The sequence below is a fragment of the Muntiacus reevesi genome, chromosome 3 (genome assembly GCF_963930625.1).
Source record: "Muntiacus reevesi chromosome 3, mMunRee1.1, whole genome shotgun sequence".
Taxonomy (NCBI): domain Eukaryota; kingdom Metazoa; phylum Chordata; class Mammalia; order Artiodactyla; family Cervidae; genus Muntiacus; species Muntiacus reevesi.
Genome location: NC_089251.1, coordinates 112,084,787 through 112,107,685, shown reverse-complemented (window position 1 = coordinate 112,107,685; position 22,899 = coordinate 112,084,787). Strand labels below are relative to the sequence as shown.

Below are 22,899 nucleotides of genomic sequence, written 5' to 3'. Positions count from 1 at the left end.
CTTAGATGACATGGTCAGGGACGGCTTCTCTGAAGAGGCAGCACTTCAGGGGAAGGATAGAAAAGAGCCAGTGCTGTGAAAAACAAGGGAAAGAGTGTTCTAGGAAGAGGAAACTGCATATGAGGAGATCTTGAGGCAAAAAGTCAATGTATTCTAGGAACTGAAAAGGATTGCAGTGTGGCTAAAGAGGAAGATGGCCCAAAAGGAACTGAAGAGGTGGGCAGGGGCCACGACTCTTGCAAAGCCATGCAAAGGGTTTGGATTTAGTTATTTTTCACTATTATTGAATTGTATTTTTGTTATTCCAAGCAAAATGAGAAGTAAGCCATTAGAGTTGAGTTTTTGAGTTTGTTTGTTTGTTTGTTTGCCATTAACGTTTTAAGCAAGGAACTTATGTGGTCTGATCTGCATTTTAAAGGCAGAAACAGTTCTGTTCTTCCATTCATTTGGATATTCAGTCATTGATTCTTGGATATGTTCATTTGTTCTTTAGTTCTTACATTCAGTCATTTATTTTTTCATTGGACTTTCATTTGTTTGCCTGTTAGTTCCTTTGCTTCTTGATTGACTCATGCACTCCTGTACTCAGAGAACCTGCCTCTCTGTGCCAAACTTTGCCTGGACTCCAGGAGCATTGCCAAAAGCCAGACATAGTCCTTGCCCTTGAGGAAAACATATCCCACACCCCACACCCCAGGAACCAGTGGTCACCAGGCAAATGGTGCTGAGTGCTCTGCTGGAGATGAGAAGCCAGAACTTGAAGGATGCCAGAGCCTGATAGATTGCGGGGAGAGGGGGTCCTCAGGGACAGGGGTCAGTGTCCTTCATGTCTGTGGTCTCTAAACCTGACAACTGACCAGCAATGGTAAATATGTTTGTTAATTGAACAGGTGGGACAATGGTCAGGCAGGACGTGCTTGATAGTGGAGGTGATAGTGTCCAGCCAGGGTGAAGCCACCCTCCCCAAGACCCTGCACCTCCATCTCCTCCCCTGTGTCTTCCCCCCACTCTTCCTCCAATGAGAAAGGCATTCTTACCTGCACCCCACTGTTCTCTGCCATCCCGCAATCATATTGAGACACACCTGAGCACACGCATGTGCACAAACACACACAGGCATTCACATGCATCCCTGCTCACACACGCCTACATAATAGGTCCCCGTTGTTGATTCCAAAATTGCAGTCATCGTGTTCATTGCCTACAACCACACACTCACACATCTGTGCTTACACCCCCTCCCAGCCTCCCCACCATCCCAACACACATACTTCTCCACCAAGCAGCCTTCCCACACACATCTCATCCTCCCCAGGCAAGAGAGATTCTTGTGGTCCTGGTTGAAGGCTGAAGAAGTAACAGTGGTGGAAATTGAACCCCAGGTTGAGGGGAGGGGCCTCGAACCCTACTAGTTGGAAAGGCTAGAACTGTTGTGATAGAAATTGCTATACTTCGCTTTTCTAAAAGCGGGGGGGGGGGGGGGGGGGGGGGGGGGGGGGGAGGCTGACACCTACCGGCTTGCTCAGTGTAGCGGGATGACTGATTCCTCTCAAAAGCAGAAAAGGGTTTTCCGCTGCTCCTCACTCTCCTAGAACCTCTCCAGTGCCCACTCCCCAAAGATGGCGCAGCATGGTGACTGGAGACCAAGCGGCTCTGATAACAGCAGCCTTGGGTCAACCGGCTGTGAGAATTTGGGTTAAGGCCTGTCCCCGTGTGGTCCTCGATTTTTCTCAGTTGCAAAGGCCAGAGGGCCGAGCAGTGGTAGAGAAATGCCCCCTCTTAACCTCAAGTGCAATAATTCTAAATGAGCAGGTGGTTCTGGGTGTGAGGAACCTGCCCCTTTGAAGGGGGTCTCGCGGAAGTCTAAGGGTTCAGGTCAGCGGAGAGGCGCTGGGGTGGGGTCGGGGGTGGGCGGGGAGAGGCCTGGGAAAGCTGAGCAGCGGTGACTCCGGGGAGGTGGGAAGCGGGGGCGGGAGGGCCTGGGATGTGAGGGCCCCTCCCCGCTGCCGCCGGGCAGCTGGCTTGGGGCTGGGGCGTGACTGCAAATTCTCCCCGTCGCCACCGCCACCGCGCGCGCCGCCGCCGCTGCAATAAGAGAAGTCCGACGAGGCGGCTTCCTCCTCCCTGACCAGAGGGGGAACGCGGTCAGAGGCGGGCAGCACCCCCGTTTGCTCGCCCCCACCCCTTTCGGCACTCGTGGCTGCTGGGAGCCCCGGCCGGCTAGCCCCAGGGTCAGTCAGAAGCGGTCTCGTCCGGGACCAGGTAGGAGCCGTCGGGGGAGCTGGCAGGGCCGGCGGTGCCCCGCCCCCAACCCCTTCGTGGTTAGGAAGAAAGGGGGACCCGGGGTGCGGAGAGGAAGCCCTAAACTTGGGGAGGAGAGCTGAGGGAGTAGAAGGCCAAAGGGACCTCACCCCGAAAAGGACATAAACAGGAAAACGGAGAGACCCTGGAGAGTGAAAAACGGATACAATTTGGGGAGAGGGCTGAGGGAACGCGGGGAAAGTAGACTAAAAGGACCCGCCCCCCAAAAAGATCTGGTGGGAACCTGCAGAGACGAAATTGGAAAAGGGCTGAGTCGGAAGAGGGAAACTGGGGGATCCCCAAAAGGATCTGGGTTGAGAAACTAAAAGGGACCTTGAAAGTGAGAATCTGGGGAGAACCTGGGGGTCTGGAAGAGAGGAACGACTTTTAGGTGGGCGGGGAGGGAGTCTGCCAGAAAGGAGTCGAGGAAAACCGTTTCTGGAGGACGCGCAATGTGGGTCGCAATCCCGAGGGTCCAGGAAGTCTCTCTATCCGAAATCAGCAGAAGTCGGAGGTGGGGTGAGGCCAGCGGCCGGGAGGGAGGGGAGGCTATCACAAGCGCCCCCCTAGGCGCTGCAGCCCCGCACAGGTGGGCGGGTCCCGGCTGGCGCGGGGACTCCTGCAACGCGCAGGAGGCGTGGGTCCCGGTTTCCTGGGGAAGTCCCCGCCCTCGGCAGGGATGGGCCTCTCTGGGTGCCCCCTCCCCGCCCGCAGCGGTGATCTCGGTCCACGTTCCTCTCGGGATCCGGGAATTGCTGGCCGCCCCGACGGAAATCCTGCCTTTGACCGCGATTGCCGGGAGGGGCTGTCTCCACGGTTACAAGAGGGCGGAGGGACTGAGCCCTGCGCTGGGCTGCCGCGGGGCTCAACGCCCGCGCTGCCCTCTGTGGGCCCCTCCCCCGCCCCCATTTTGAGTCCTTAGTTGGGGGCGAGCTGCGGGGCAGAGAAGTAAGGCGACGATGTGCAAGTGTTCAGGGGTCGGGGTGGCGGGGGATCTGCAGTCTCAGGGTCTTAGCCAGACTGGAACCTTGATTGCTGTGTGACTTTAGGCAAATTATGGGGCCTCTCTGGGCCTTAATTTCCTCATTTGCATTATGTAGGAAATTATCCCTGCCCCTACGCAGCTTATCCCCAGTGGTGGGACTCGCGTGCAGCAAGCAGTTTCCCCCACCCCCATACCCCACCCCACCCGGTGTCCTGGGGGGTAGCCTCTTCCGTTTCTCATAAGCATAGAGCTGGACCAGAAAGCCTGACAGGGCCTCCAGGGACAAAAACACAGGTGACTTCTTATAAAATAAATATTTGTGGGTCTGTTGAGGCCCCATACTGGGAAAGTCAGCCAGTTTGAGACTGTCCTTGACCCTCCCCCCCCCCCTTTTTTTTTTTTTTTTGGTGATTTTTTGTGTGTGTGTTTATGATATAAACACTGGTTTGTCAGCAAGTTTTGCTCTTCTCAATTCCAAATAATGCAAAGTTCAAGAATATGCATTTTATTGCAACTTCGTTTTCTTTTTTCAAATTGTTTTATTTAAAAAAAATGCCCGCGTCAGGCGACGCCGCACGCACAGAGGCACCCGCGTCAGGCAAAAGAAAAAAAAATAAAATAAAATAAAATAAATGTTTGGCCATGCTGTGCCACATGTGGGATCTTAGTTCCCCAACCAAGGATTGAACCCATGCCTCCTGCGTTGGAAGCGTGGAGTCTTAACCTCTGGACTGCCAGGGAAGACCTGAAACTTCGTTTTATTGAAACCAGTGATCCCTGAGTCTTTTGACATCCTTCCATCTGTGAGTGTGGTGGTGGGAGAGCGAGGCTCTGTTCCCACTTCTCAGATGGGAAGATGGAGGTTCGGGAGTGAATAACTGACAGAGGTCAGCAGTAGGGACCCAGAAGCTGGGGCATCCTGTCCCTGATGTGGTGAAGGATGTACACAGAACTGAAGCCTACATTCCCTCCTCATCCCGACCAAATTCCATTGCCCTCTGGAGAGGAGAGGGGAGTCGGGGGGGGGGGGTCAGTGGTGAAAAAACATATGGGTTTCCTGGGCTGTGTGGCTGGTTCTTGCTTCCCAGTGGGTGTGAAACTGTGAGTGAGGGTGGAGAGTGTTTGTGAGCATGGTTTGGGCTGTGAGTGAATGAGCTTGAGCGTGTGAGCATGTGTGTGGGTGTTTGGGTGTTTTCTGCAGCCACCTGGGGCTGATGTGGCAAAGGAAGTGGCCAGACCTTGGGAGGATGGGCAGGGGGACCCCAGGGCGGGGGAAAGAGGACCCAGGGCCCTTCCTGCACAGTCACCCAGGCTGGCCTCTGACCGGACCTGGGGAAGGGGACTTCCTGTCTGGCCGCGCTGTGAAATTCAGACTCCTACTCCCTCAGTTCACCCTGGACCGACTTATGGCTTTCCATCCCCCAAGAATCTCAAGTCCCTCAAGATCTCTATTTTAGAGGCTAGTGGGTAGGTTTTCAGCAACCGATGAGAAAACACTTTTACCAACAAGAAGTGGAGAAAATTCAGCTGACATGGTGAGGACCCTGCGGACGGGAGAGCTAGTGTGGCCCCTCCCTCACCCCCACACACTGGCCTTACCAGAGTGACAGAATCAGAGCCGGCTTTGTCTTCTTAGCCCCTGGGTGTTAGGGGTGGGGGTGATAAGGCCTGAGTGATGTGAGATGGTTGGAGGTTCTATGAGAGATGAAGGCCTCAGTGAGGAAGAGGGAGGCTCAGGAAGGGCACTAGAACCAGGGAGGGGTGGAAGGTCTCAGTGAGGAATGGAAGCCTTCATCAGAGGGGCCAGGCCTTGGTGAGGGATGGGCTGCAGCGAGCCTGAGACTTGGGCCTGCCCACCGGGCCAGCCTGAAGCCCCGAGGAGAAGCCGGAACTCTTGCTGGATGGTGGTTTCCTGTGCCTGTTCAGTCCCAGTTCCCTTTTGGTGAAATCCCCCGGGCGGCTGGGCCAGCTCAGCCCTCCCACCTCACCCCGAGCACTTCTCTTAGCACTTCTCTTTCTTCTCTGCCCCGTCACGTCTCCTCCCTCGGCCTTGGAGGGGGCTTCCTCTAGGGAAGGGATCAGAAGTGAAAGTTCACAGAGCAACTACAGTGCACCCGGTGCTTTTAGGGGCTTGACCGCAATTGAGGCTCAGGAGCAACCCCAGGAGGCAGAGATCTAGATTCGTATTTTCTAGGCGAAGAAACTACAGCTCAGCGAGAAGTGAAGCAACCTGCCCAGTGTCTCAAGTCGGGTAGAATTTGAGCCGAAATCAGTCTCCAGATCCCACAGATACTTGGCAGAAGTCAGGGGGAAACAGGACATCCTGTGTCTACATCAAAGCCCTGATGTGCTGTTGGCAAGTATAGACCTCAAGAAAGGATGGGTGCATCTGGGGCTCCTATGTCCAGGAGGAGGGGTGGGAGGTGGGCAGGTTCTCCGCTTTGTGGCCAGCTGCCATATATATGGCAGGGGTGGTATGATCAGTTGTCCAGGGACTGGGTAGGAAATATGACATTCACCAATCAGGGAGAGCATGACCCCCCTGCTCAGGTTTTGGAGAGCACAGCTGGGAACAGAATTCTATACATGAATTAATAGTCCTGGCTTTGAATCCCAGGTCTGGCTGTTTGACCTCCAACAACTCACTTCCCCTCTCCACACAAGAGAGAGGTAGACTGATAAATCATCCCTGGGGGCCCTTCTAGCTTTGCTGCTTGTGGTTCTCAGCCTCCCTTAATTACACTGGCCAAGAGCCTTCCCAACAACTGCACAGAAGATAGAGATGCAAAAACAGAGGCTCAGAAAGCTGATGTCATTCAACCAAGGCCCCAAAACTCAGGAAGGCCACACAGAGGGGGAGATGCTGAAGGTGGGAACACCATGGTCCAGGATTGGACCTCAGCTCTGACATCCACAGCCTGATTTTGACCCAGATCAGACTTTGGAAGCCAACTCCTGTCAACCAGATGTTCAAGAGGCCTGTTTATTAACAGACTCAAGTCCCTGCAGTGACCAGAACGCTTGTGGCGGGTCTCTGAGCCGCTCCTTTTGTAAGCAGGCAAACCTATATTGGTGCTGTGAAAAGAGAGACCTGGATTCAGATTCTAAGGGCTATTGAAAATCGGTGGTTGCTGAGAGAACCTAGGCAGGTCACTTCCCCCGCGCTGGGCTGTAATGAGGATTCAAGGTGTGTAGCACAGGGCTTGGCACTCTGTGAGGGCTCATGAAGGTACATACTGTATTGATTTCATGAGGACTTCAAAATACAGCAGTGCTTATGATGGACTTTGGAGCCAAATTGATTGGGGTTGTGTTTTAACTTCCCCTTATTCGCTGTGTAGGTAGTCTTTGGGAAGTTATTTAACACCTTTGTGACTTGGTTTCCTTATCTGTAAAATAGGGGTAATAATAAAACCTACCTCATAAGGTCACTAAATGAGATCCATCATGGGACTTGCTTGGCATTGTGCCAGGCACAGGGTGAAGTGAAGAGACGTGAAAGTCGCTCAGTCGTGTCCGACTCTTTGCAGTCCCAGGGACTGTAGCCTGTCAGGCACCTCTGTCCATGGAATTGTCCAGGCCAGAATACTGTAGTGGGTGGCCATTCCCTTCTCCAGGGGATCTTCCCAACCCAGGGATGGAAGCCAGGTCTCCTGAATTTCAGGTGGATTCTTTACGGTCTGAGCCACCAGGGAAGCCCCAGGCACAGAGTAGGTGTTTAATACATTAGCGTTTTAAAACTAATAGTTGTTGCCTCCCCACCCGCTTCCCCAGATTTCTAGGAAGTCAAATTATGCTCCTAGGTAGGCATTGATAGCTTGTAGCTGAGATGAGAGCTAGGACAGATTCCTGGGGGCTGTTTTCGTGCAGATGCCGAGCAGAGAGGACCCTCCGTGTTCCCTTTCTCTTTTCTCTTTGTGTCTTTCATTCTGTCTCTACCCCTCTGTTTCTCAGCCTTTGTCCCCCTCTGTCTCGCTGCCTCTCATTTCAGTCCCTGTTTGTCTCTTTGTTTCTTTCTGGCAGTGGTGTGCTGGAGCCAGCTACCTAGTACCGGCCCTGGGGAGCTGATTCTGCAAATCTCTTTCCAGCCCAGCATTCAGCAAGTCACTTCGGTAACTTGAAATCGACTATGGTGGGAATATTTACACCATGGAAATCAGCAAATGCTACAAATCTGGGCCTTTTTATTCCTCCGTTTCTTTTAAGAGTCAGTGTACCAGCACGGACACGACTGAGCGACTGAACTGAACTAAACCGATACCGGCACACCCTCACCCCTGCCCCCGCTGCCCGCCATCAGCCTTGCCAGGGCTCTCCCTCTGCCTCCTTCTTGGAGGGTCTCTGAACCCCCTCCCCATTCCAGGTTTGCAGAATTCAGGGATCCCCTTAGGCTGATTTTTAAAGATGGGGGTAACATATAGCTGTGTATTGTTGGCCGTGGCGGCATCATGTCTAAGTGGGGACTCAAGAGATCGTGTAAGTTTGAAACTCGTATCAAGAGGAGCTCTGTGTGGGTCTGTGACTGGGGGAGAGAAAGACTACATATATCTCTGGCTTTCCTGGTGGAGGCTCACTACACCTGTGTGTGCTTGAAGGAATGGCTGGAATCCTCTGTGTCTGTGACCAGGCAGTGGAGAGAAGTGGTTCAGATCCTGGAACCAAACGCCAGGATACCTCATCTGTGTGGCCTTGGGCAAGTTTCTAAACCACTCTGTGCCTTGGGTGCCTTAGCATTAATAATAATACTTAACCTTGTAGAGTTGTCATGAGAATAAACTGAGGTAATACGTATAAAGTGTTTAATGCAGTGGCTGACATAGAGGAAGGCTGTAATGGGAGAGGCTCTGTGTGTGTGTGTAGATGGGTGAAGGCTGAAGGTGTGTGTCTATTCCTAGATGTCTATGTCTGTGAATCTGTATAGAGGAGCTCAGACACTCCATGTGAGGCTCTGCTGTGTAGCCGAGGTGATGGGGGTATCTGAGAATGTGTTGGCAGGGCTGTGTGCTGTCTGAGGTGTGCGCGTGTCTTCCTGTGAGAAGACCTCCATTCTCACCCTGTAGGTTGTGTTTTCCTCTTACCCCCATCTGTCCCCTGAGTGCCTGAAATCCCCTCCCTGGCTGGAGATGCCCCTCCTCCACCCCTGTGTCTATACTCTCCCTGAGCCTCACCAGCCCTGTAGCACCTTGGAGCCCTTCAGACAGTGGCTTCACCCCAGGGGAGGGGTCCTGAGGTCCTGAGGTGAAGATCTCAGCAATGGCTTGGTGAACAGGGGCTATTTTGGAGCTCAAACCACAGCCCGCCTCGTAGTTCACCACATGGGTGTCACCCCCTACACATACACGGGAGAACAGTTGCAGCGGAGCATGAGACAGGCTGGTGGGTCTAGAGCAGGGGTCACAAGGCACTGATGTGACAGGGCCATCAGCCAAGCAGCTAGATCTGGTGGATCCAGGAAGGCTTCCTGGAAGAGGTGAGTGGTGCTGGCTGGACAGGTGGGGCTGGACCCATAGAGAGGAGAGGGGGATATCCATAAAGGGAACCGGACTCAGGAGTCCGGAGTCGAGAAAGGCAAGGTGGGACACCTGTCCCGAGGGTCCTCTGGGAGAAACAAAGGCACACTGGGTTGGCCCCACCCTGGAGCTCACATCTGAGGAAGTCGAGCCCTTTCCCCAGCAGTTCCTCTCTAAGTGTTGCAATGGCGGAGTTTCTGGCAGGGCGTGGAGAGCCCTTGCTCAATGACCTGCCTGCCTGTCACTCAGAGGACACAGCTACCAGGAAAGCCTTGGCTCCCTTGGGGGTACCCCAGGTCAGACCTGGTGGTCCTGACTTCTGACTTGGGCCTTTCCATGGTGTGGAACAAGCTCTGGAGGTAGGTGTCCTCCTTCCCTCGGCTACTCAATGGAGTCCTGGGGTTGCTGGGATTTACCCAGACCAGGGTGGGTGCCAAGGCAGAGCCCAGAGGGAGGGCTTGGTTTTAGAAGACAGTGATCAGAGGCCTAGGGGGAACTGAACAGGGCTGACAGAGACCTGGGTCTAACCCAGAGATGTGCATACGTGAGTGTACGAGTCTATTAGCCCGAGCGGGCAACCTGTGTGCACGTGCATGTGTGCACGCTACCGTGCACCGGGGCTTGGGCTCGTGTGGCTTAGTTGTGTTGCTGTGTGGTGGTGCTGCTGAGCCCACTCACGCAGGGGTGCGTGTGCGTGTTGCGTGTGACTCTGCTGCTCATGTGCTAATGTGTCAGGTGGAGATGAGTGTGAGCAGGCTGGCGTGGGTGGTGGGTCTTGTGTGAGGGTGGATGTTTAAATGAGCCATGGAGCCCAGGAAGAAAAGAAAGGAGGAGTCCTGTCGGGGCAGAGCCCAGGCCCCTGGCTTCCCTGGAGAGGACGGGCGTGGGCATCTGGCCGCCAGAAGCCTGGCAGGGACTTCATCTTCCGTGTCCTCTGCCTCGCCCTCAGGTCTCCGGCCCCTCCCAAGGACCATGCCGAAGCCCCACTGACGCAGGAGTAGGGGCCTGAGGGGTGAGTGGGGGCTGAGGGCTCCCTGGGTCAGGAAATGGGGTGGCGGTGGCCTCTCTGGGCCCCACAATTCCTCACAGCCCCTTCCTCCTACAAGGGCCCTGTTGCTAGGTAACAGATGGGGGAGCCAGAGTGAGGCAGCTTGAAAGGCCAGAGGCTGGACCCACGACAGGAAATGGCCTTGATCCCCCTCTGCAGGGACTCTCCAGGTGCAGGCACACAGCCCTCACACGCACTCACACACAAACACGCATCGACACACAGACATGCGCACACGCATGGACACGCACATACCCACACAGACTGATGCAGACCTGCACACACAGATACACACACGCAGACAGGCACAAGTACTCCCACACAGGGCCACATGCATGGTCATGACACACAGACACACTCACTCACACACGCCTGCAAACACAGGCACACACACCCATGCTGACACAGAAACGCGTGCATATGGACACACTCCAACAGACATGAGCACACAGAGTCGTTTCATACAAGAACGTCCACACACTCACATACACACAGACAGAGACATTCACAAAGAGCTGCCCAGACACACACAAAGACACGCACCCACAAGCAAACTCACAAATACTCAGAGACACAAGAAAGATACACACACAAGCACGCTGAGGGGGTCATAGAAACCCAACACACTGAAGCAATAGGAGGCAAAAACATATAAATAAATACAGAAACATCCCGAAACAGAAAACCAGTCCCGTGGAGGAGATACATACTCTCCAGAAACACTAAAGCAGCTGTAGGGGTGGAGGGAATGGTGACCCCGCCCCCCCTTTATCCCTCCACTTGGGGAGCACCCCCTCCCCCCAGGCCTGGGCAAGGCAGCTGCACGCCTGTGTGCGTGTATGTCAGTGTGCGTGCACGTGTGCTTAGGGTGGCAGGTTTCACAGGGACCCCCGAGTGAAGCATGCCCCCCTTCTATAGCAGGGCACCTGGCATGGGCTGTGTGTTCTGCAAGAAGTTGGAGCCGGGGGCCAAGGAGGATGGTAGCCTAGAAGGGGACTTCAGGAGCTATGGGGCTGCAGACCGCTATGGCCCCGACCCTACGCAGAGCCGGCCTACGTCTTCCTTTCCCCACATCCCCAACTACAACAGCTTTTCCCCGCAGCCCGCCAGCTCCGCCTTCCTTGATGCGGGCACCATCCGGGGCATCTCAGGTGAGTCCAGGGGGCTGGAGGCAGGCACTGACTGGACCCTCGCAGGACCTCAGGGGAGGAGAGACTTGGCCTTGTCCTTCGTAACCTCCAGGATGACTTGGGAGACACAGCTCTGCTTTTAGTGTCCAGTCTGAGGGAGTGCATCCAGCCCTACCCTCAGAAACCCCCATCTGAGGGGCAGACAGAGCTCTGTTCCCCATCTGACAAAAGGACTCTGAAGACAGTTACCAGTGGGATGTCTGCTTGGTGGGGGAGAGCAGAAGGGACTCCCAGGGAGCCCCCAAGGGAGGAGGGATGAGCTCGATGGTGTGTGTCCTGAATCCGTGAGGTCCAAATCAGAAATCCATTGGATTCCAAAGACCTTTGAGCTCCAGGGCACTGTCACAGTGGGGAGGCAGAGCGCTTGTATGGGGAACAGGACTCTGGGGGTGCAGCCTCTGGGGGGCCCTCTGATGAGTAACCCTGGCTCTGCAGGGGTTGGGGTGACCATGTTCATCGCCCTTTATGACTATGAGGCCCGAACGGAGGACGATCTCACCTTCACCAAGGGCGAGAAGTTCCATATCCTGAACAACACGTAAGTGATCAGGCCCCCCCAGCTCAGGACCCAGAGAGGAATCTTACCTGGTCCTTGTCCTCAGGAAATGCCAGTCTAACTGGAGAAGGAGACATGACAATAACAATCTCTGGATAACTGCTACTATGTAGGGGAAGCCTGAGGAACTATGGGCACGGAAAGACTGCCAGCCAGGGCCTCGAGGGTAGCAGTGATCAGGGCAGGCTTTCTGTAGGAGGTGATTTCTAAACTGAGACTAGAAAAATGAAGAGACATTGAAAGAAGAGGTAACAAAAAAGGAAGAGAGTTAGAATGAAACTAAATGATGACTTCTGGAAACCACCAAGTGGTTCAGTATAGGAGGGTCATAAAGTCTGAAGTGCAGAACAGATCCTGGAGGACTGGGTGGGAACAGATTCCGCAGGGCTTTTTAAGCCATCTTAAGGAGTCTGGATTTTATCAAGAAGGAAATGTAGCCATTGGAGGGGTTTTTAATGGGGAAGTGACCTAGTTAGCTGTTCACTGCCTGCCCAAACCCCAGCCCAGCTGAGGTGCCAGAAAAGAACGCCAGGAGGCCCAGATGTCCCCACACATACTCCTTCTGCGGAGAAAAATCTCCCAGGGCAGCTGCAGTGGCTGGGGGCAAAACAGGCAAAAGCCCTGGGGGTGGCGTGTTCCGGGTGAGAGGTTGGCAGGGCCAGTGTTCGCCTGATCCTTGATGTGACCCTGGCTGGCCCCACGGTGCCCCAGGGGCTAGGTTGCCAACGAAACCCTCTGTTCTGTGTCTCCAGCGAGGGTGACTGGTGGGAGGCTCGGTCCCTCAGCTCCGGACACACTGGCTACATTCCCAGCAACTACGTGGCCCCTGTGGACTCCATCCAGGCTGAAGAGTGAGTAAGGATGGGGGGACGCCAGCCTTAAGGGCAGGGCTGCGGAGTCCAGATTCAAGGCCACTCTTGAGCAAGTTGCAGCTACACTCTGAGCCTGTCTCCTTATCTATAATCCTGTAAGGTCATTGTGAGGATACAAGGAGATAAGAGAGATGATACTAACAGTTGGTAATATTATCCAGCTCGTACCTTGTTCTGAGCACTATTCGGAGTGTTTTCTGTGTATTAACAAAGTCTGAAACTAATACTATACTGGTTTACAAATGAGGAAACTGAGGCAGAGAGAAATTAAATATCCTGCCCAAGTTCACATGGCTAGTAAGTACCTGGAGCTGGTATTTGAACCCAGCTAGTCTGGCTACATTTGCTAAGCGTTATATATATATGAAAGTGAAAGTTAGTCACACAGTCATGTCCAACTCTTGGCGATCCCATGGACTGTAGCCTGCCTGGCTCCTCTGTCCATAGAATTCTCCAGGCAAGAGTACTGGAGTGGGTTGCCATTCCCTTCAACCCAAGGACTGAACTTGGGTCACTTGCATTGGAGGCAGATTCTCTCCCAACTGAACCACTAGGGAAGACATATATAAATACATATTCTCTCAGCGATAACAACAGTGTACGAGCTTTTTAAAAAACTGTGAAGTGCTAAACACATAGAAGGAGACATTACTTAGAATTAATTCTGTTAAGGAATCAAAGAAATATCATTTTTTAATACCCTGATGAAATTGAGATACTGTGACAGGTACTTTATATACCTTGATTCATTTAATTCTCTATGGATTTTACGGATGAGGAAACTGAGGCTCACGCTTTTTATCTAGCTTCACATATACATCCATATATAGGAAAAGTAGAGATTGGAGAGACTGCAGAGTAGGAGTCACGAGGACTTGGTGACTGATTTGCTGCTGGGTTGCGGGAAGTGAGAGGAATCCAAAGTGACCCAAAGACTTCCTGTGGAGCCAAGTGGGTGCTGTTTGCTAAAGTGGGGAACCCAGAAACAGGTACAGATACATGAGGAGGGGTTTGCTTGTTAGGTGGAATTCATGGAGGGGAACACTCACAATTAGGTCAGCAGTTAGATTGGGTATGCTTTGTATGAGAACTGCCCAGCCCATGCTAAGCCATGTGCCTGCATTAGCCCAGATGAAGGGGCATCCTTTTCTAACCATCACTGAGATTCCTTAGTTTGTTGGCTTTGGCTCTTGCAGAGGTCACGCCTGGGCTGGGGTGGAAATTCAGGACTCTGTTCAGAGTGGAAAGAATCATCAGAGCTGCACAGAGGAGTGAAGGAAGAAAATGAAAGAGACTGGTCCTAGGACCCAACTCTGGAAAAAGCTGGACGTGAGGGAGAGGGAGCTGTTGGCAGAGCAGGCCAAGCCAAGTCAGAGCAACCCAGAAGGCAGAAGGGAGGTTTCAGGAAACAAGAGAGGGAATGTCAGAAGCTGCCACTGGATTTGGCAACAGGGTTGACCTTGGTCAGACATCCCTCTGCCTGAAGTCAGGGTGGAGGCCAGACAGCAGAGCCTGGGAGGGAGTGGGAGGTGAGGAAGCAGAGACACAAGTGTGAAGGGCTTTTTCAAGTGAAGGAAGGTGAGAGATACAGCAGAACATTGGTGGTAAGATAGAGCTTAGAATGGTTTCCTTTGGGGAAAGAAGAAGTGTGGCCACAGGCAGGGGCTGGTGGGATGGAGAGGAGGCAGGTGGGGGCTGGTCGCTGCGGAAGAGGTGTCCCTGAGCAGAGGCCAGCGGACGGGCTCCAGAGCTCAGACGGCAGGAGGCCTTCATCCGGAGACGGTGATGGGAGGCTTCTTGGAGGAGAGGAGAGGTGATGAGGCAGGTGAGAAGTCTGGGGGTCCACATCTCAGAGGCAGTGTCATGAAGCTCTGAGAGGTGCTCCGTGCAGCATTGTGGTTAAGAGTGCTGTCGTGGTTAAGAGCGCAGGCCGAGAGCAGACAGCTTGGGTTCCTATTCTGGCAGCACAGCTTAAGAGTTGTGCAGCTCTGGGTAAGTTGCTTAACCACTAGGTATTTCAATTTCCTCATCTGTCTAATGGGGGTTAATAACAGTACTTGTTTCACAATATTGTTATAAGAATGAAATGGATACACACATGTAAGACAGCAGAGCCTGACACAGAATAGGTGCCGTTATTGTTGTGTCAATGATTAAGGAAGTAGCTAAGATCCCGGTATAAGGAAGGGGCAGAGCACTGAAAAAACTTGAGAATGTGATCTGTCTACACAGTTTCTCCTTTCCCCACCCTGCCTGCCTGCCTGGACACTACTCGCCAATACTTTCCTTGTTCCCCAGACTGTGCTTAGTAACCAGGCATGGCTTGACAGTCCCAGAGTTCACTGAGACTGCCACCTCCCTTAATTTGAAAACTGTGCTCCTTTTAATTCAGCCCAAAATGATCATAAGCCGATTTACTGATCAAATGACACCTGAGTCTTCTGTGGCACCTATGGTCACTTTGGCTCTCCTCCCATTGTACTCTCACTGTTGGCTCAAGGCTACAGTTCAGTCCCAGGAGGTATATCCAAGAGATAACAGGAATGCTTGAGGTCTCAGTTGAAGTTGAGACTTAGAACAACATCCAGACTTTAGAAAGTGGAGGAAAAGCAGCAGTCAGAACTGGGGAGAAGCAGTTCAAAAGAGGGAGAAGGGGACTTCCCTGGTGGTCCAGTGGTTAGGACTCAGCGTCCTAACTACTGCCTTGGCCTGGGTTCAATCCCTGAAGCAGGGAACTAAGATCCCGCAAGTCATGCTCTATGGCCAAGGGGGTAAAAAAAGAAAGGAAGAGTAGAAGAAAAGGGTGTTGTTCTGGACGCCAAATGAGGAAGGGGTTTGAGGGGCATGTGGAGAGAGGAACCAGAGTGACTGCGTGTGATGTTGGGAAAAGAAGTAGGGTGGGAGGCAAAGGTTTTAGATAGAGCTCATCAGCTAGCCTTGTGGGCAGGTCAGTTCTCCTCTCTGAACCTCAAGTTCCTCATCTGTAAATGAGCCTATGGAAGGAACTGTAGTGAACCCCTGATGACGTCTAGCAGTTTTAATTCAGGAGACACTCAGAGAGGAGATTTCCCTAGTGGTCCAGTGATTAAGAATCCACTTTCCAATGCAGGGGACAGGGATACGACCCCTGGTCCTGGAACTGAGATCCCACGTGCCGTGGGGGCAACTAAGCCCATGCACACAACTACTGAGCCCGCCCTCTAGATTGTGTGAGCCCCAACTAGGGAGAAGCCTTCTTAGTGAAAGGAAGATCCCTTGCAGCCAAATAAATAAATAACTAAGAGGGAAACCCGGAGAGTGAAGAGGAGAAGCCTAAGCTTCATTGGGTAACTATGTGCCAGGCATTCTTGACATCTCTGCTCTGTGATCCTCCTTGTCAGGCTGCAAAGCAGATGTGTGATCCCTGTTTCATGGGTAAGGAAATTGAATCTTGGCTAGTGAGGTGACTTTTCCTGGGAGGCTCAGTTGGGGGTTGAGCCAGGTGTATCTGACTCTCCATGGCCTTTCCCAACAGGTGGTACTTCGGAAAGATCGGGAGGAAGGATGCTGAGAGGCAGCTACTCTCCCCAGGGAACTCCCGAGGGGCCTTTCTCATTAGAGAGAGCGAGACCACCAAAGGTGAGGGTTCTGCCACTGCCCACCCAATGGGGGCAGGCTAGCCATTTGGGTGGGGCTAGGAGCAATGGGCTTCCCTTGTGGCTCAACTGGTAAAGAATCTGCCTGCAATGCGGGAGACCTGGGTTCGACCCCTGGGTTGGGAAGATCCCCTGGAAAAGGGAAAGGCTACCCACTCCGGTATTCTGGCCTGGAGAATTCCTGTATAGTCCATGGGGTCGCAAAGAGTCGGACACGACTGAGCGACTTTCACTTTCACTTCACTTTCAGGAGCAGTGGGGTGGGGCTTGGGTCAGGGCCAAGACTGGGACAGGGTTGGAGGGGCTGAGCTAAGACGGGAACTGGATTCAAGGGGTGTGGCCATCCAACTTCAGAGTCCCCAGCCTTTTGGGCTTCTCCAGGCTCCCAGACTAGGGGTGGTAAGGAGGAAAGCAGACCCAAAGGTGATCCTTGCCCACAGGCGCCTACTCCCTGTCCATCCGGGATTGGGACCAGGCCAGAGGCGATCACGTGAAGCATTACAAGATCCGGAAGCTGGACACCGGGGGCTACTACATCACCACGAGGGCCCAGTTTGACTCTGTGCAGGAGCTGGTGCAGCACTACCTTGGTGAGGGCAGCCCTTCAGGCTGGCGTGCGTTTGAGATTCCTAAACCAATCAGCTGCGACTGAGGTGCCCAGGGAAGGGAAGGGGCTCCCAAAACAGTTGTGCCTGGACCGGAACTAAAACCCAAGTTGTCTGGACGCCTGGCCCAGGATCCTGCTCTGTAAGTTTCCAGAGGAAACTGAGGCGTAAAGCTCTGCATGGCCGGAGAGCGCCCCCGCTAATGTCTGAGCTGAGTAGGAGACTGAATGGACCTGACTTGGAGGATGGGCTCTAGGGTGGAGGAGAAGTTTAGCATCCAATCCCAGTTTTTGCTTTGGTTGGTTAGGCCAAGCATAAGTCTGTGGAAGGGTGAAGGCTTTGTGTCCACACCTTTGTCTGGAATTCCCAAGTCCATTTCCACCTGTCAGAATCCCATCTTATCCTTGGAGGCCCAGCTGGAGGCCACCTCTTAAGGGAAGGCCGTCAATCCTTACAGGAAGCATCTCTCCCTTGGGTGCCACCTCCTTCCCTGGGCACCAACATGTTCACCTACTCAGTGGGCTGGGTTGCCTTCTGCCCTGGCCTGTGACCCTCAGGGGTGCTCTAGTGACTTGTAACTGGTCTTGGAGGCTGGGGTTGGAATGAGGAATGTGTGGAGCATCCTGGCCGCCTTTGACCTTCAACTTCCCAATGCCCCGCTGCCCAGAGGTGAACGATGGGTTGTGCCATCTGCTCACTGCGGCCTGCACCACCATGAAGCCGCAGACGCTGGGCCTGGCCAAGGACGCCTGGGAAATCAGCCGCAGCTCCATCACGCTGGAGCGCCGACTGGGCACCGGCTGCTTCGGGGATGTGTGGCTTGGTACGGAGGTCCCGAGAGCCGGGGAGGGGGTGTGGGTGGGAGTGGTGGTGTGGGGGATCGGGCCGAGGCCGGGGCGAGGTCTGGGGGCGGCAGGGAGCTGGTCCAGACAAGGCTTTCCACCCAACAGGCACGTGGAACGGCAGCACCAAGGTGGCGGTGAAGACGCTGAAGCCGGGCACCATGTCCCCGAAGGCCTTCCTGGCGGAGGCGCAGATCATGAAGCTGCTGCGCCACGACAAGCTGGTGCAGCTGTACGCGGTGGTGTCTGAGGAGCCCATCTACATCGTGACCGAGTTCATGTGCCACGGTGAGGGGCGCGTCAGCACGCGGGTCTGGGAAGGCGGGGTTTGCGGGGGGATTCCCAGGTTAATGTGGGTTTATCTGGGGGAGGAAACCGGGGTGGCGGTTTGTGAAGGGACGAGGAACGCTGGGCACAGACCGAGTGAGGGGCCCCGGAAGGAGAAAAAAAGAAACACCGGGGGTTTGGGCGGGGCCAAGGTAGACTGGGCGGGGTCTGTGCCCGGGGGCGGAGCCTCGTGGGGCCGTCCAAGACATGTGGGCAGAATAGGGTTGTCCGTGGGAGTAGGGTCTGGGCGAAATCCGTGAGGGGTGGAGGCACCTGGCGCGATCCCGAGTGGGTGTGTGTGTGGGCTTGGGGGGCGCGCATCTAGGGTGAGAGGCCTGGGAGCAGGGGGCGGGGCCAAGCGAGAGATGGCAGGCCCTAGGCTGGGAGTAGGGTCTTAACTGCTGCTTTTCTTTCTTTCTTTTTTTAAAATTAATTTATTTTAATTGGAGGATAATTACTTTACAATACTGCGATGGTTTTTGCCATGCATCAGTATGAATCGGCCATAGGGATACATGTGTCCCCTCCACCCTGAAGGTCCCTCCCGCCTCCCTCCCTATCCGTATCCCTTCAGGTCCTCACAGAGCACCAGGTTTGGGTGCCCTGCTTCCTACATCAAACTGGTTATCTCTTTTGCATATGGTAATGCACATGTTTGGATACTAGTCTCTCAAATCATCCCACCCTCTTCTTCCTGCTGCTGATTTTCTGAGTTCTTCTCTCCAGGTAGCTTGCTGGAGTTCCTCAAGGACCGGCAGGGTCATGTTTTGAAGCTGCCCCATTTGGTGGACATGGCAGCACAGGTAAACTGGGACAGCCGCCTTTATCTCTCAGAGCCCCTCCTATTATCTTCCACAAACCCCTGGGTCCTCCAGCACCTAGCCTGCTCCTGGAAGTGCAGCCCCAATGCCTGGACCATCTGTGCGACCTGAGGCAGGACCCTGCCTCTCTCTTTGGGCCCCAGTCTGAAAAATGGGATTTTTTCAAATGATCGCTTACACAAATATGGTGTCCTCATCTCTCTATTCCTTCGCCCCCAGGTTGCTGAGGGCATGGCCTACATGGAGCGCATGAACTATATCCACCGTGACCTCAGGGCAGCCAACATCCTCGTCGGGGAGCGGCTGGTGTGCAAGATTGCTGACTTCGGGCTGGCCCGTCTCATCAAGGATGACGAGTACAACCCCCAGCAAGGTGCCCTGCCTCACCCCTCCTTCCAAGAGCTCTCCAGTGCACCAAGGGGCTGCCCTGGGGCCCCGCCTCCTCCCAGACCATCCAAGACACTCCTACTCCGATATAATGTAAAAGGCAACTCTGGGTTCAAACCCAGTTCCTCCACTTACCAGCCATGTGGCCTTGGGCAAGTCACTTAACCTCTCTGGGAGCTGTCTTTTCTCACAATGGAATTCTCAGTGAATAATCCCAATGAAAATACTCAGACAACAGATATTTATCAAGCACCTCCTATGTGCCAGGCACCTCTATAAATCTCAAGACCATAAAGTGTAATAGCAAAAACGCTGTAGCCAGAATGCCTAGGTCTGAATCCTAGCCCCTTGGAAGCTGCATGATTTGGGCAAGTTATTAACGACTTAGTGCCACCTTTTCCTCTTCTGTACAATCGGGATAATACTAGTAAAAAAAAAAAAGTAGTAATAAAACTCACAGGGTTTTCCTGAAGGTTAAAATGAGTTAATGCACGTAAATTGCTTAAAACAGTGCCTGGCACATGGTCGAGGCTATACGAGTGTTAGCTATAATTATGATGAGAATTATTACAATGTTTGCAAAGTGCCCAGCACTATACTACACCCTTAGCAAGTTCTGGCTAGATACCAGGTCCTTCCTGTTATGCCCAGAGACCTCTGTGCTTAGGGTTCCCATTCCTAAAGATGCCATTCTTTTAATCCAGCTATTCCCAGGGATTTCTTCACTAACTTTCCCTTCTCCCTCAATCTCTCCAGGGACCAAGTTCCCCATCAAGTGGACAGCCCCAGAGGCTGCCCTCTTTTGCAGATTCACTATCAAGTCAGATGTATGGTCCTTTGGGATCCTGCTCACTGAACTCATCACCAAGGGCCGAGTCCCCTACCCAGGTTTGCCGGGGGATGGGGAGGTGGAAAGGTGGTCATGGGAAGAGCTACTTCCTAGCTGCCTCTTCAGAGGGCTAGGCCCTCTGACTGACAGAGCCCTACCTTCCAGGCATGAATAACCGCGAAGTGTTGGAACAAGTGGAGCATGGCTACCACATGCCGTGCCCCCCAGGCTGCCCAGCATCCCTGTATGAAGTCATGGAACAAACCTGGCGTCTGGACCCAGAGGAGAGACCCACCTTCGAGTACCTTCAGTCCTTCCTTGAGGACTATTTCACCTCCACAGAACCCCAGTACCAGCCTGGGGATGAGACATAGCCTGATTGGGCATCAACCACCTCTCTGGGGGTGCCTGCCAACCCCTTCCTATTCCTAGGGCTCTGGTCCCAAAACCCCCAGGCCTAGAACCCTATAGAGTCCTAGCATGTCAGAGTAAGCAAGTTGCTTTAGGTTCATCTAGGGCAACCTATTCATTTAAAAAATGGGGCAAATCGAGGCTCAGAGATCATCCCTCACCCTCTCTGGCCCCAGCTCTATCTCTCCTCTTCCCACTTAAGCCCCTACATGCCTCTAGCCTTCCTGCCTGTGCCCCTTCCCCCAAAAAAAGAAATGCTGAGATTTTTTTCTAGTTATTTATAAAATTGTATATCCTTTCCCTCACTTACCTCCTGTCCCTGCTTTCCTGCCTGTCAACCCACCCTGGTCCAGACCCCCAGAATTCACCTCCTACTCAATTCCCTCATGTCTGTAAGTTACAAACACAGGGAAAATCTCTGTCAGATCCCTTTCCCGCTGGGTGGATGCTCTCGTCCACGACTGGGGTCCAAGTCAGGGTGAAAGAGAGGGCTACAGAGGGCTTATCACCTCTCTGAATCATGTGTGTGTTTACTGATTTTGTAAATAAGAAGAGTGACCATATGAATCCTTGAGCCATGAAAATTTCTTTCTGTGGGAGGGACGGTGGTCAGTGGGAGGTGAGTGGGCCTGCTTTGACTGCTGGGAGGAGGAGGAGGTTAAAGAGAGCCCTAATGCCTGCTAATCACAGGGCACCCAAGGTGTGTTCTAGGACACCCCAAAGTCCTGAATCTCATCCTCATATGAGCTTAGGATGAGCTGAGAGATGGATATAGAATCAAGTAACTGGAGATCAAAATATCCCCTTCATTACTGATGTGGCTTTCAGTCTGCATGCAGTGGTTTCACTAAGTCTTTACTTGATTTCAACAGATTTACTGTTCATCACAGGCACCTCAGCAGAACCTCAGGCCTCCTCCACTGAGGCAGGGGGAGGACCACAATGAATCCTCTGCAGCTCCCCAGAAGGGACAGAGGTAGGGCTGGGTGGGCAGAGGCCTGAGAGTCTAGCTCCTTGGATTTCACTTGGGGCAACTCTTCCCCCAAGGGGCTTTTGGAGAGGTTTGGAGGCAGTTCTGTTAGTCACAGTGATGGCGGAGGGGGGGGCTCCTGCTGGCATGTAATGGACAGGGAGTGGGGTACTTAACATCCTGACATGTACCTGTGCAGTGAAGACTTGTTCTACTCCCTGGGTCCCCCTTTGAGAAACTCCTGCAGCTAATGTGACTCTGGGTGGAAACAAGAACAGGGAATAAGGATTCCCACCTCTCCCATCAAGAAGTTGTTGACCCTTAACTCACTAAGGGAATAGCCAGGGGAAAGAGTCTGGGAACTGGGAATCAAGGCTATGCTTGGCAAACAATGACTAAGTATTGGCTCTGTGAAGGGCCCTTTGCTAGGCAGGAGCCTGGGAACACAGATCTGAACAAGACCTGTCCCTTTCCTGGAGGAGTTCACAGTCAGGCCTGGGAGAAATAGTAATAATAATAACTCATTTATTAAATGTCAGCTGAATGCCAGATGTCTTTACGGTCATCTTTTTGTTTAATCGAGTCCTGAATCTGATTCTATGATCAGCCCCCGATTTACAGGCAAGGAAACTAAGGCCCAGGGATTACCTGATGTACCAAGGTCACACATATATGAGAAAGAGCTGGGATCTGAACCAAGGTCCATGATCTCTCTACCAGACCTTGCTACCTCTGGGTTTGGGGAAAGGATCCTGTCTGCCCCAGTGGATGTTTAGGGGATGCTTCTGTCTCTAAATATTGGTAGAAGGATTCCCTGGAAACTCCCCAAGTTAAGCGACCTAAAGGAAACAGGATGAGGTGGCCAGTGCAGACGGAGCATTCCCTGTGCTCAGCCCTCTGCTAGGGATGGCTGAACTGGAGCAATAAGATGCAGAGAAGCCAAATGGCTGCTTAGAGAAGTGGTTGCAGTGTTGGGAGCCTTCGCTTTGCATACTCCAAGTCTCAGGGACCAAGGCTTCCAGAAGGCCGTGGTCTCTGGCCAACCAAACTCACAAGAACCTGATGTTTAAATCAGAGGCCCAGTGTTTCCACTTGCCATGGAGTAAGCAAATAATGAGCACAGCTCTGGAACTGTCGTGTAATGTTGTGACTCTTACCTCTACCACTTGCTAATTGTGTCATGTTGTACAAGCTATTAATCGCTCCAAGCCTCACTTTCTTCTTCTGTGAAATGGCAATAAAATGCACAACACATGTTAGTTGTCTTTGTCACTACCATTTATAGATCATTCACTCTATGTGAGGCATCCTATACATGCATGCTGCCATTTAATCCTTGGAAAGTCTTATGAGGAAATAGCTTTATATCTTAATTTTGCCAATAAGAAAACTGAGGCGCAGTGAAGTAGATTCTAGGACATAAATGGCAGAGCAGGGGTTTGAACCAAGTCCTCTGACTCCAAAATCAGTGTTCTTAGTCTCTAGAGTCTTTTTTTGGGACCAGAATATTCCTATCTGCCCCCAAGGGGCTCTGCCTGGTACCTGGATATCCGTTTAGTTTAGATGATGGCCCAGCAGGGCAGTGAGCCACCTGGAGTCCTCCAGGTCCC

At 53.0% G+C, this 22,899-nt stretch overlaps 1 protein-coding gene across 6 annotated transcripts; it reads left to right on the top strand.

Annotated features, from left to right (window-relative positions):
• Positions 1-2,067: 2,067 nt before the first annotated feature.
• On the top strand, positions 2,068-22,579 carry FGR (FGR proto-oncogene, Src family tyrosine kinase). 6 transcript variants are annotated; one of them, XM_065927561.1, is made up of 14 exons: positions 2,068-2,262; positions 7,310-7,398; positions 9,746-9,808; positions 10,766-10,995; positions 11,470-11,572; positions 12,343-12,441; positions 15,977-16,080; positions 16,538-16,687; positions 17,370-17,525; positions 17,653-17,832; positions 18,598-18,674; positions 18,912-19,065; positions 19,836-19,967; positions 20,074-22,579. In XM_065927561.1, the coding sequence occupies exons 4-14, from the start codon at positions 10,776-10,778 to the stop codon at positions 20,280-20,282; spliced, it is 1,584 nt and encodes a 527-aa protein (XP_065783633.1). In that variant the 5' UTR covers positions 2,068-2,262; positions 7,310-7,398; positions 9,746-9,808; positions 10,766-10,775; the 3' UTR covers positions 20,283-22,579. The 6 variants fall into 6 exon arrangements, with proteins under 6 accessions (XP_065783633.1, XP_065783630.1, XP_065783632.1 ...); XM_065927558.1 differs by having other exon boundaries at positions 10,763-10,995; XM_065927560.1 differs by lacking the exon at positions 7,310-7,398.
• Positions 22,580-22,899: the final 320 nt, after the last annotated feature.